Source organism: Simochromis diagramma, unplaced genomic scaffold (genome assembly GCF_900408965.1).
Source record: "Simochromis diagramma unplaced genomic scaffold, fSimDia1.1 OVJJ01000798.1, whole genome shotgun sequence".
NCBI classification, from domain to species: Eukaryota; Metazoa; Chordata; class Actinopteri; order Cichliformes; family Cichlidae; genus Simochromis; species Simochromis diagramma.
The window spans coordinates 547,532-560,131 of NW_024386736.1; the positions used below are offsets into that span (position 1 = coordinate 547,532).

The following is a 12,600-nucleotide window of genomic DNA, read 5'->3' on the forward strand; positions in this document are numbered from 1 at the left end:
GCTGATTTGAAATCCTTCCTTTGTTGGTGGAAAGGATTACAATACACAGAGCATTTCGTGGACCTCCCTAGTGTTAGCTGCGAATGACACTGGCTAAAATTAAATTGGTAGACAACATTTGTGAAACATAAACACAGACACACACACACACATTTGACTGTGTGCATCTAATCCAGCTGCTTTCATCTTCCAAAGTTATTTAACTCTCTTTTCCTGTTTTTTCTTTAAAAATGGTGTGTGTGTGTGTGTGTGTGTTTGTGTGCGTGCGTGCGTTTCATCTCAGTCAGCTTCTCTAACTCCCCTGACTCATACTGTGCCAAACTAAGCCAACAGGGCACTTTAATGAAACGTGTGTGGGCAAGCGTGTTGGTTCCATTTAGCAGTGGGTTGAATGAAATCCATGTTTTTTCAAGCATGACCACCACCTTTAAGGCAATTGACGTGTGTGTGTGTGTGTGTGTGTGTGTGTGGGTTTCAAGGTTACACAGTCAATGGATCAGGTCAGTTCTTAGGAGCTAATTTTTATGACTCTTTCATGGTCTAATGCACACCAAGAGACCTCTACATCAGACTGACTGAGGAGATGAGTGACTGAATGGAGAACTATTTGAAAGAAGAAGTGAATAGCTGAATAAGGATGAGTTAACAGAATTGATTGCTCAAATAAACTGACATTGCATTGATTTTCGTAGCCAGTCCCATTATTAGTGCCTTTATATTTAAATCGTACTGAAATACACAGGTGTCGATCGCTTGGATGACCAGTGCAGTGAGATTGCTTTTGAGCAATTTAGCTATAAAACTAGTGGTTGTACCTTTAAAATCTTGAAACCAGCGTAGTGATCATTGAACACCTAAAATTAACTCTGAGTAGATCAGTAGAAGTGAATGAATGTAATTTTATATCTTACAGTTAGTTAAAAACAAAGCAACAACTTTTTAAACTAGGAATCACATGACAGTGTATGAGCAGATATAATCCTTCTAAAAACGCCATACAAAGAGATTCTGGTTTTAGAAGTGCTATCGACGGAGTTATTATAGTCACCATCCTTCTCACTGTCACCAAGTGCTTGCTCATAGGAGGTTGTTTGAATGTTGGGGTTTTCTGTGTATTATTGTAGGGTCTCTCTACCATATTTATGTATTTATTTTTTTAAACATGTATTTTTTTCTTTATTTTGATAATCAAGATTAAATGATACTGGGTTATTTCAGTCAGGATTGAGATCAGAGTCATTTAATATAGTTACTTATTAAATTTAGAAACATGATGCAAACTGGAGAGGAAAAAAAACAAAAAAAAATGTTCTTCTAGAGGTAAATAAATGGGAAAGAAAATCAGGTGTTTGACACAGTGTTGTGTGGTTGGCAGTTGGGCTCAGACTAGAGGGTGTTTTTGACTGTGAAGTCAGTGTTGCTAGGCAAACACTCCAAGCTGCACACAGATCAGACAAGAGGCCCTAGCGACAGAGGACTTACACAAACTGGAAGACTTGCATTCAAACATCAGGGAGCGTGATGGAGTGTTGCATCCAGTTAAAGCTTTATATTACACCAAAAATACAGAAGCATCGATGAGAGTTGATAAATATTGGTCAGTATCAATGCTGATATCGATAGATGTCAATTTATCACAAAGTAGGCTTATTGTTTGCAGTTGCCAATTACACAGGCAAATAGAATCAAACTCTGTCCTCTCTGGACACAGCAGAGACTTTAAATGACACATACTTCCAGCCCATTTTCATTAAACCTAAAGTTAAAGTGTAACACTTAAAAACACTTCTGGTTTCTCTCTTTAGACATGCTGATTGATGGACTTAAAGAAAAGTACAGAAGGGTGTGCATGTACTTGCACAAGTACTGGTTAAATGCTCAACAGCAATATAAAGTGGGACAGATTTTTATAATAAAAACATATTGATTTCATGCATTTATGAGAACACAAGCTAAAAAACTTTTGATTGATCAGTTACTTGTTGTTTACTTGTTAACATCAATTTTCAGGATCATAACCCAATGGCACAGCTGTAATTGGCCCTCAAAATCCAGTTTTTGCAAGGACTGTAGTACATTCCATATCATTTAGGTTTTAATAACTTTTTCAGTATAACGGCCAAGATTAGCCATTTGCTGATGCTGGTATTTATAATGGTCGATAAATGAAAATTCAAACAGTTAACGAGATAGGAGAAACACTTTTCAGCGAATGTCGGGAGTGTTGATGTTGCATAGAAACTTAAAGAAGTCCAGTCGATATTTTTTTTTTTTTCTTCCCCCTACTACGATTACCATGACCTGAATGACTGAGAAGCTACACAGACTTGATGCTGCATAGTTTGTCCACCAGAGGGCACTCTGCAGCATCTTTGGTGGCAGAGAGCAGAGTCAGGCAGAACTTACATAATTGTTTAAACAACAGAGAACAAATGTTACGGAAATCTGTTTGTTTTGTGTGTCTGAAAAAAGGAAAAATCGCTGATATCACATTGTATTTATTTATTTATTTTTTGGCACATTTTCAACAAACTCGAGCACCTTGTGTTCTGTAGGGACACATACATACTTGGCAATGAGGGTGGATGTTATAGCTTCTGAATTAAACCATAATATTTCAAGAATATTTGCAATAATGATATCTATGACAATATAGCTAAAAGTCCCGAGCAACATTTTATCAGTGATTGCAGCTTGCAGGCAGCAGCATTTATTAGTGCAAACAAAATGAAGGGTATTTTCCATCCTTCTTTTCCAATGAGCTGCTGTCACTGATGACAGACTACATACTTCAAAGTGTGAATCTATTGTCACGAGGTGCCAGGAGCAGCAGCATTATTGTACAATAGCAGTGACACAGTATTGTATCCAGTGACACAGCATCAGTCAAATGTAGGCACAGAAGTAGCCAAGGTAATGTTTTCTCTGAAAACGAAGTAAAAGTGTAACAGAACTGCATAACACGGCTTAACCTTGTAACTTTTTGGGAGCTGCACCATATTGTTACAGAATTAACTTTAAATTAGAAAATAATTGCTAGCTGGGATGTTGCATTTTGGGATGAGCTTTTTAATTAGTTGTTTAAAGCCCTTCTTTTCCACAGTTTGGACTGTCATCATATCATTGACTAAACAATGTAAAATGCATTAGTAACCTCCACCCACTGTTTGCTGTTTCTGTCATATGGAGTGCAACTAGCAAATGCTTCAGCGATGGTTAGTTGAGTCATTTGTTTACATTTGGATCACACATCCCCAGGTGCTAATATCTCTTCCTGGTGTGCAATCACAGCCTGGTTGTACTTGACATGCATTTTGACTTAAAGTAAAATGTGTTGTTTATACCTTTTAGCAAAAGCAGTTTGTTTTTTTGTTTGTTTTTGTGCATATTTTGCAAGTATTGTGCTTTGGCGGAGGTTGCTTAAGTACAGTGCTGTGTGACGGTTTTCAGGTACCGCTAATTCTTTTCATATTTTGCTTGGAAAAATGGGAAATGGGTGCAGTGATTAATTTGCTATTAATTTGCTTTATCAAAACCTGACAGTACTTTTCTGCATTCAGGTCAGTTCTTGTGTAATTTGGCTGACGTCAGCCTTCTGTGGTTGCTGGTCTTGCTAACTAATGATTTTTCTCACTGATAAAAGAGCCACCTTTAAGAGAACACACTGGGAGAATAAGAACTGCTATGCTTTCATCTCTTTATTTTTGAACTGCATTCATTATTAATGACGGCAAAAATATAAACTGATTACGTTATGTGCACCAGTTTTTCCCCCAAACATGCTGGATCGTTCATAACAGTGACTGTAGAGGCTGTATGATTTTTAGATAACCACCTGATTTGGAAATGGAGAGGGGCAAAACATAAACTTGTTTACTATTTTATATTTCAGTATAGATTTAAAAAGAATGTGCTGGTTATTATTTCATTGACTTTCTTAAGCCTTATTTTAGTAACAGTAGTAGCTCTGAAATGTTCTAACAAAACCATCTCCAAGAACCTTCAGTGTTCAGTGCAGTTTTATTTTTAACATTAATGTTTTTCCAGAGAAGCTTTTAGTGTCCATGAAGGACTGTTTCACCCGGTGTGTTCTGTCTCATCTCGAGTTGGCCCTTTTGTGGTTTCAGGTCTTTATTCTTAATGGGGAAAAATGATGTTTATTACCGTGTAATTTTAATTTAGTTAATGACAACAACAAAAAGATCTGTGGTCTGTAATATGAATCTGTTCCTTAGTTTCCCTCACTTGTTTGTCTGCTAATATTTGTTCATCTCTCTCTTTTTCTTTTTTTCTCTTCTTTTTTTTTAATTGATACATCACAGATCATGGCAGTCGTAATGGTAGATTTGAAGGGTTGTACTTTATGCTTTGCTCTCATGCTAGTGTCTAAACAGAAATAATTGTTGCTATTGCATGAGGTTGCATCAACATAGTCTCTCTGTTGTGCACATGCTTACATCTGCGAGTGTAGTTGTACAATACACAGCCACAGAAACATGATGTTTAGTTGTATTGTGTTGTTTTGATTTTTTTTTTGTTTTGTTCTTTGGTGTGTGTGTGTGTGGGGGGGGGGGGGGTTGGTTTATTGAGGTGCTTCATTAACAATGTCTTTTTATTTATTAATTTAAACTGAATATAGGGTCTTACAGTGATGTTTTGACAGATGGACAGGAAATCTATTTAGAAATGCCTTTGGCCCATTTGTAAGACTTTCACAACTAATTTTCTTGATATTCTTCGTGAATTTACTAAAACAGTTTAAGCTTTGCTGTTACAAACCCTACTAAAGGTCACATTGATGATATAAGCACCAATAACCTGGTGCAAAAAAAAAAAAGGTTCTGGCACCAGATTATTCCCACATATAACATCAGTCTTGCCTACACTTTCATCTCATAAAAAGTTGTTTCTGGGTTCAAACCTCAGCTTGGATCCGTTCTCTGTTGCATTTCCCTGTTTTCCCTAAGCCCAGATGGGTTTCATCCAACTGCTTCAGCTTCTTCCCATAGTCCAAAGACATTGTTGAGATTGTGATTCTTTACTGGACATTGATGTGATATAAATAGTATTTAGGATAAAAGACTGTTAGAATGTATGGTTAAGTGTGTTCTTATAGTCTAAAGTGCTTTGAGTGGTCACTAAGATGAGAAAAGTGCTACATAAATGAATTATAGCCATTTCCTGTTATCAATAACTTAAACAGATTTGATCAAGAAATTCAAGAAAAGCCATCAGTTCAGTTCAGTTTTTTTAAGTAACAAAATAAATAAGAGCTGCAAGACACAAGAGTGGTCATGCAAAGACTTGGTTTATGCATGTGGCAGAAGAGAAGATGACATTGTGCATTCTAGTTATTCCTGACAGCATCATTTCTACTGATCTGTCTACATGTGGGAGGTTTGATACTAAGGAGGAGCCCGTAAAACTTGGTGTTCCATGTGACGTGGTACTGCTCTGCAGACCTTCATGCTTTGTAGGCAAGGCCCTCATCTCCTCTTGCTCATCCATGAATCCCTAAGGCCTGGGTCCCTATGGCATTGCCTGACAGTCATTCCTATATTAATATTACATAGAAAACTGCTGTGGGCCTGTGCACAGACCTGGTGGGTTTTTTTTGTTTTTTGTTTTTTGTTTTTTTAGACCTGCTCAAATCCAGCTGAAGATATAGATGTGAGGGTGCTCTCAATGATACACACTTAATATATTATGACACAGAAACCAAGGAATCTGAATCAGTATAAAATATGGATGTAGGGCCCTGATGGGGAGAGAGGACATGCCTTAAACCTGTGCTATTTTGCAACCAAGATGGGACGGTCTAAACGCTCATCTTGGGGCTTCAGAACAGGACTTTAAAAAGCAATGGGTGATGTCACAGTATTTACTTTCATATTCTACACTGTCGGTGGTTACCTCATGGACACCTGTGGTTCTTGGAGCCCTTGATCTGCAGCTTCCTGGCTCTTCAGAACGACGTAGAATCTGCTGTTTGTTCTTTTCATGTGTCTAACCGTAACTTAGGATTTTATCAAAGAATACCAGATTGTCCAAGCCTTACACTGGTAAGCCCATTACCAGTCAAAACATTCTTAGCGGAGACTGTGACTTTACTTCTCCTAACTCTGTCTTGAGCTTTCAGGCTCCACTTCATGTCTGCTTAACAACAGGGAGCCAATTTCAAGTCACTATCAGGACATCTGTGCTGCAGATAGCTCGTCATCCACAAATTTCACCCATTCAGGAATAACCATTGGAGTGGAACCTCCACAAAGATACAGCCCTAGTTCCCTCATTGCCTTTGAGACAGGGATATAGTACCTATTCAGCAACTGCTCTGAGTTTATCATAGCCTGCCTGTGCCACAGGAGGCCACACTAGGGTTTCTGCTTGCTGTGTTTGTTTGGCAGTTGACATCACACAGTTGTTCCATAGAAGCAGCAAGCCTATTTTGTTTATTCTCAAGTTACGTGCTTGTGCACTTTGTTTTACTTAAAACCAAAGCTGTCCACACGTTAGGCATAGGTCAGTGCAGTGTTAATGAAATTCAGTTTGTGGTGGCCCATGTGACTGAATGAGCCACATGGGCCAGTAAGCTGTTGGTTGACCGTTCAGTCTACTTTCCTACCCTCATCTATGGTCACAAGCTCTTGGTAGTGACTGGAAAAATGAGAATGCTGACGTGTCTGACTTGAGTCATTACTCGCACCGTGAAAGAGGCTGGTTGAGGTAGTTTCGACATATGACCAGGAGATGTTCAGGGCATCTCCCACTGGGAGGAGGTCACTGGGCACACACACACACTAAAGGGATCTCTTGAGAGCTTCTTGGAAGTGGTTAGAGATCTCTGCTTAGACTCCTGCCCCCAGGAGGCAGGGAGGGAGGGATGGATGGATGGAATTTTGAGATGTCAGCTATCAGACAAAGTGACTTGCATCTTTTAATAGTGATTGTCCCAACAGTGGTCACTGAAGAATTAAAGAGGCAAACATGGGACACACAAGTTACCAATTCTTGTGTCAAATCTCCAAACTATCCTGGGTGGGTAGTAGTCGTGTGTACTGGTGCTTGTCCATTGGCAAGCAGGTGTGAGAGTGGATGGTACCAGGCAGCTTCTAGGTGTGAATGGTGGGTAATGAGTATTAATATTTTCCTCTCACTAAAATCACACTAAAATAAAAGTAAAAAGAATAGAAATGGATAAGTGAAAACTGTTCCCTTTTTGTTCAAAAAATGTTAAAATTATTTCAAATAAAGTCTTGTTCCACTCTTGGCAGATGGGGTGAGTGTACATCACAGTTCAATTTGATCTGGTCCTTAAAATGCATCTGATCTTCTGGACAGATTTTTTTAAAGGACAGAGCCTTTAGCCTGCCAATATCTAGACAGCAGCTTCAATCTGTTTTCTGATAATGTCACTCAGTGGAAGAAGCCCGCCTCGCCAGCATCTCTGCTGTCTTTCCATCCAACCTCACTTTATCGGTTCGTGTGGTTTAAGGTTGATGGTACCCTCCACTCTCAGATTCATGCACACTCATCATTAATGTGTCACCTGTTCCATCAGTGACTCATGTGTCCCCTGTGGTTGGTGCTGTGTTGAGTGTATATAAGTGGATGTTTCAGCGCAATTTGTTCTGCATCTGTTAAAGAACAGAGACTGTTCTTTGGACTTCAACCTCCCCCCAAAACTCGTATTCTTGTCTTGTTCTCTTATTCATTCTTTCTTCCTCATACATTTGATCTTGCTCCGATGCTCCCTCTCTCCCTGCCTTTTGCTCTTTTTCTTTCTTTCTTTTTTTTTTTTTTTTAACAGACTGCACTCTGGTATTAGATGTGTTGTTATTGTTGTTCTATGAATAAGAGATATGTAGCCTCGAGCACTTAGAATGGCATTCCACCTTGCTGCACTGTAAATTATGTGTGGAAGAACAGGCTCTATAATATGCATGTAAATACGTCTACACACACACACACACACACACACACACACACCAACTTACAAAATCTGAAGAACTGTAATATTAAGAAGCTCACTTTGAAAAACTCAGGCAATTTGGCTGTTTTCTGTTCTTGCAGCAATAAACGTATTTATAATTTTTAATGAAATGGTGCACCTTTTTTCCTACTGAATGCAGACATGGATGCAGAATAAAGTGTAATATTACATTTGCTCATTTTGGAGATGATTGTCCTTTTTTTCAGGTGTTTTTTTTTGTTTTGTTTTGTTTTTTAGATCAGTGGATCACACTTATTCACTGTATTACTTTTGTTATGAAATGTGAAAATGGCAAATAGATTCAGACAAGCAAATGGATGCCTTTTTAAAGACTTTTCCATTTTTTTTTACTTTCAGTTCAATATAGGAGGAGAGTCAACCCAATTAAAAATAATTATGCCATTTGGCTTGCTTTGAAAGCAATGTGCTTGAAAGGCAAAGAGAAGTAACTTTGCTTTTGTTTTTTGTTTAGTTTAGTTTGTTTTTATTCTGTTGAGCAGTAAATTAAAACGATGCCCTTCAGCTCAGTCCAGACATCCTGAAAGTGAAATATGAATCCACAGCAAAATCTTTCTAATTTAATTTAGCTTGACCTAAATTTTTAAAGACGAAGATTTTTAATTGATTTTTTTTGCTTTTTGACAGCATGTAGCTTTTGACTGCGTTTTTCGAACTCTAATCTACATATCTGTCTCTTCCTTCCATTTTCTCTCTCTGGTTATCATAAGGCACATACAGATGCAGCTTTAAATAAACTCTCTGTAAACAGATGTAGAACTTCAAAAGACTGAAGTTGAAGAAAATGAAAGGGCACTTTGTTTGGCTGTGACTGTGTGTGTGCTGTGGAAAAACACTTGATGTTAAGTACACACATCTACTGTTACTCAGTTCGAGAAATGTAATCGTTTCTTATAAAGTACATGAAAGAGTTATTTATGAGCTTTTCTGTACGCTTCATCCACTCTGGTCTTTCTCGACGCTGAAGGCAGTGGTACCCGGACACCGTTTGTTTTTTACCATGTTCTTTTATTTGTCCTTCACCATTTCTCTTCCTCATATACTCTTTCTTCTTTTCTGTCTTTTACTCTGTAGTTTATTTGGCAACCGTCGCTTGGAGGCATATAGAATCTAATTTAGCCCGTAATCAAGAGCTCAGATAGGGGTGTGTACATGTTGTGAGCGTTCATGTTTGAGTGTGTCTCTCCTTATATTGGCATTAAGTGACTTTTATTTAGCCAGACCTTGCAGAGTGAGAAGAAAACACTGGGAAAGAATACTTTCTCTTTAATGTGTCTGTTTGATATAACTGAAAACATTATTTCCTTATAGGGAAAGCTCACGTGAACGTCAAGAGCTTTCGATCACACTGTCGAGTATTTTTTTTTTTTTTTATGCTAACCTCCTCTCCCAATCTGTAATGTGAGATCAGTTGTAACCATTTCTCTCCATGTATAGCAACTGAAATTGGTTATAAAAGGTTTGCAGGGTTTTTCTTGCATATGTTGGTCTCACACCAAAGGAACATTACCAGGATTGTATAGTAAAATGTTTTTAACTTGTTCAGTTAGGATTTGTGTGTTTCACTCAAGCATTAAATGCATGTATTTGGCAAGGGTAAGCAACATAACACAGCCTCACTACCTTAATTATACATGGACAAATTGTGCTTACTTGAGTAGCAACCCCATCTGAAAGGCTCATTTTTGCCAGGAACTTGAGAAAAGTTCATTAGCAGTAACCTTTTATAACAAGACATTTTCAAATCACATGATGGTGTCAGTATAGTGTTCAAAGACTTTGAAAGACTTTGACATTCAAAGACTTTTGGCTTCATAATGTTTTGGGGTGTTTTCGCGTGTTAGAACATGTGTGGAACATTATAATTACAATGAGTGTAAAACTGTAATGACCTGATCTGACATCCCAAGATGAGAGCCGAGTACAAGTCTTTTAATTAATGTAGTTTTCAAATGATCAGTATTTAAAAGTACGGTAGGATCATTATTGTACATTAAATATTTCTGACTTTTCGTCTTCTGTTTTGTTTGGCCTCTTTTGCAACTTGCTGGTTATATTTTGTATTCTCTTTTTTTTTTTTTTTTTTTTTTTTTTTTTTTTTGGTTGTTGCCTGTCCCATTTGGTTCTTTAACAGTCAGAATTGTTGTCTGAAGACCAACAAGGATACCCAATGGATTTACTTTGCCAAATGGATCATCATGGCCTTGCCGTATTGGTCCATTTGATCGACCTTTGTTGTTATTATTTATTTTATTTTATTTTCAGTTGTTACAGACGGGACAGACATGACTGAGGGATAAGAAAGGGAGAAAGAAAGATGAAGGAAAAGAAAATCAGAAGGGAAGAGAGAGACAGTGAGGAAGGGCACTTCAAAAGAGAAAGAAGAGAAAAATTGTGGCTCAGCTAAATTAAATGAATATTTGGTGTGGTAACTCTTTGGCATTAATAGAGCTATTGCTGCCAGTTTTCGTTTATCAAAGCTACAAAGCTGATCATGACTGGAAGTACACCGGGTTCCTTAAAGGCAGTCATTTTTAAGGAATCAGATTTTTCATGGGTGTTGCTGTCTGCTCATCTAGGGCACTCATCGAACAGAGAAGAGACTCAGGCAGGGGAATGCAACTTTCCACTCTTTGGTCATTACACTGCTGCATTTGTCACAAGGCATTCTTATTTTTCAGGGGAAAAGCGCTCTGTAAAAGAATATGAAAAGTCACTAAATCTGACAGAGTTGTTGAGTTGGCAACAGCGAGGTGAACTGAAGCGTGATGATCACTGCTGTGAGTGAGGAATGTGAGCCACCCTGGATGCTAAGATGAGATGGTGCATAAAAAATGTTCTGCTCTATAACTGATGGCTGTTTGATCTATGTCTCTGTGTCTCAGGGAGACTACGATCCAGTCAAAACCCGTGTTCTCCACCTCAAAGTGAACCCCACCGCCATTGCCAAACAAGAGCGCCAGCAGGAAGTGGAGGCTCTCCGGGAAGAAGTGACACGGCTCAGGGATCTTGTACGCTCTTTGCAGAGTGGAGGTGCTGTGGGGCATTCCCAGGATGACACGCACAACCCCAGCTTCAGCCTTAGTTTGGCTCCTTCAAAGGAAGTGTTGGGTAAGATGACACAGAAGTGTGACATCAGAATAAGAGTGAGCTATAATGTCATTCAACAGCAAACAGGGCTTAAAAAGTAATAGGTAATGTCTAGAAGTCAAAGGCAGCCAGTATACCATCATTAAGAGTGGAATAATATGATTGATGGCTGTTAAAAGACAATTACAGTAATCTGAGAGGAAATAAGAGCATGACTGATAGTATGGGTGTCACGAGAAGTCAGTATTATTCATATCCTCACAATATTCCTTAGGTGGTAGGAGGAGGACTGGGTGACCTTGTTTATATATTTTAAGGTGAAATTGCAGATCCAGGTTTCGGATAGCTGATGTTAGATGAATGGATAAGGGGCCAAGGGAGGGTTTGATCCATGGATGAAGCTTTTCTGATCCGATGACTAGATTTTCTCTTTTTAATTATATTGTTATATAATGTTATAGTTAACATTAGAGGGGAAGTGGATATTTAGACAACATAAAAAGTACAGATTTTAAAGGTTGTTAAAGGTCCTCTTTACATGTAGACTGATCCAAAAAATATGAAATGGCAAAAAAAGAGAAAAGCCATACCCAATAGTTGCTGCTTTCAAAAGGAACATGTTACTCTTGGGAACTGCTTCATTGATATTTTGGCTCAGAAAGTCTCTGTCCTCTTAAGTGTCTGTGTGACAGACTGTTAGAGGGAGGACGTGCAGTTATGACAGGGTTAAATATGCATTTGGAGCTCAGGACAGTTCACTGGTAAAAGTCTGTTGGCCAATTTGTGCACAGCGCTCTGTGCTCGCTCTGTCTGTCTGCTGCTCGCTCACGGTCTCAATTTTCTTGGCACTTCTTTTTTCCAACTCCCAGCCTTCTTATTTTTTTCTCATCTTTCACTCTGGTCTTTTCTGTCATCTTCTCCTGTTCCTGACATGTTCGGCTTCTCTGCCTTTTAATTTCTTATGATATGAAAATTGAGTTTGTAACAAGTAAGTTCAATTTAAACTCTGTATAGATAAAGCAGACCTAGTGTGTGATATCTGTCCTTATTGAAAGACCTGGGTCAGTGCAATAGAAAGTCTACAAACTTATCAGAGATCAACAGAAACGTTTTAATGTCTATAAAATTATTTAACGACATTTTACCCCATGTAGTGTGTGTCTTTAGCCTTCTGTCAGTAGTGGTTCAACTTCACTATAAGCTTTGTGTGTTCAGTTAAGAAATTACCTAAGCAACATTACAGGAACAATACTTCATGTAGCAATTAGCAGCAGGTAGAAAATGTTTTGCATTTTTAATTACATTTAATTAGTAACATTTACTGTCCAGTTTTATACACCAGCGGTTATTAGTTCTGCCGTGGGTGTTGATGATGAGTTTCCACATTTTTGCATTTTTCACACATTAATACTGGACAATTGTGATGCCAAAATTTAAAAGTAAGTTTAGAATTAGAAAAAAAATCAGGGCTTTAACTTTTTACTCTTGCTGTTACAAAT

The 12,600-nt window shown here is 38.2% G+C and overlaps 1 protein-coding gene across 2 annotated transcripts in view; it reads left to right on the forward strand.

The window, feature by feature from the left end:
• Positions 1 to 12,600, forward strand: part of mad1l1 (mitotic arrest deficient 1 like 1) — a 62,066-nt gene that overhangs the window by 21,758 nt on the left and 27,708 nt on the right. For both annotated transcript variants that reach the window (XM_040045996.1, XM_040046064.1), the window contains exon 16: positions 10,897 to 11,122. In XM_040045996.1, the coding sequence (XP_039901930.1) occupies positions 10,897 to 11,122 (226 nt within the window). The remainder of the gene's footprint in view (positions 1 to 10,896; positions 11,123 to 12,600) is intronic.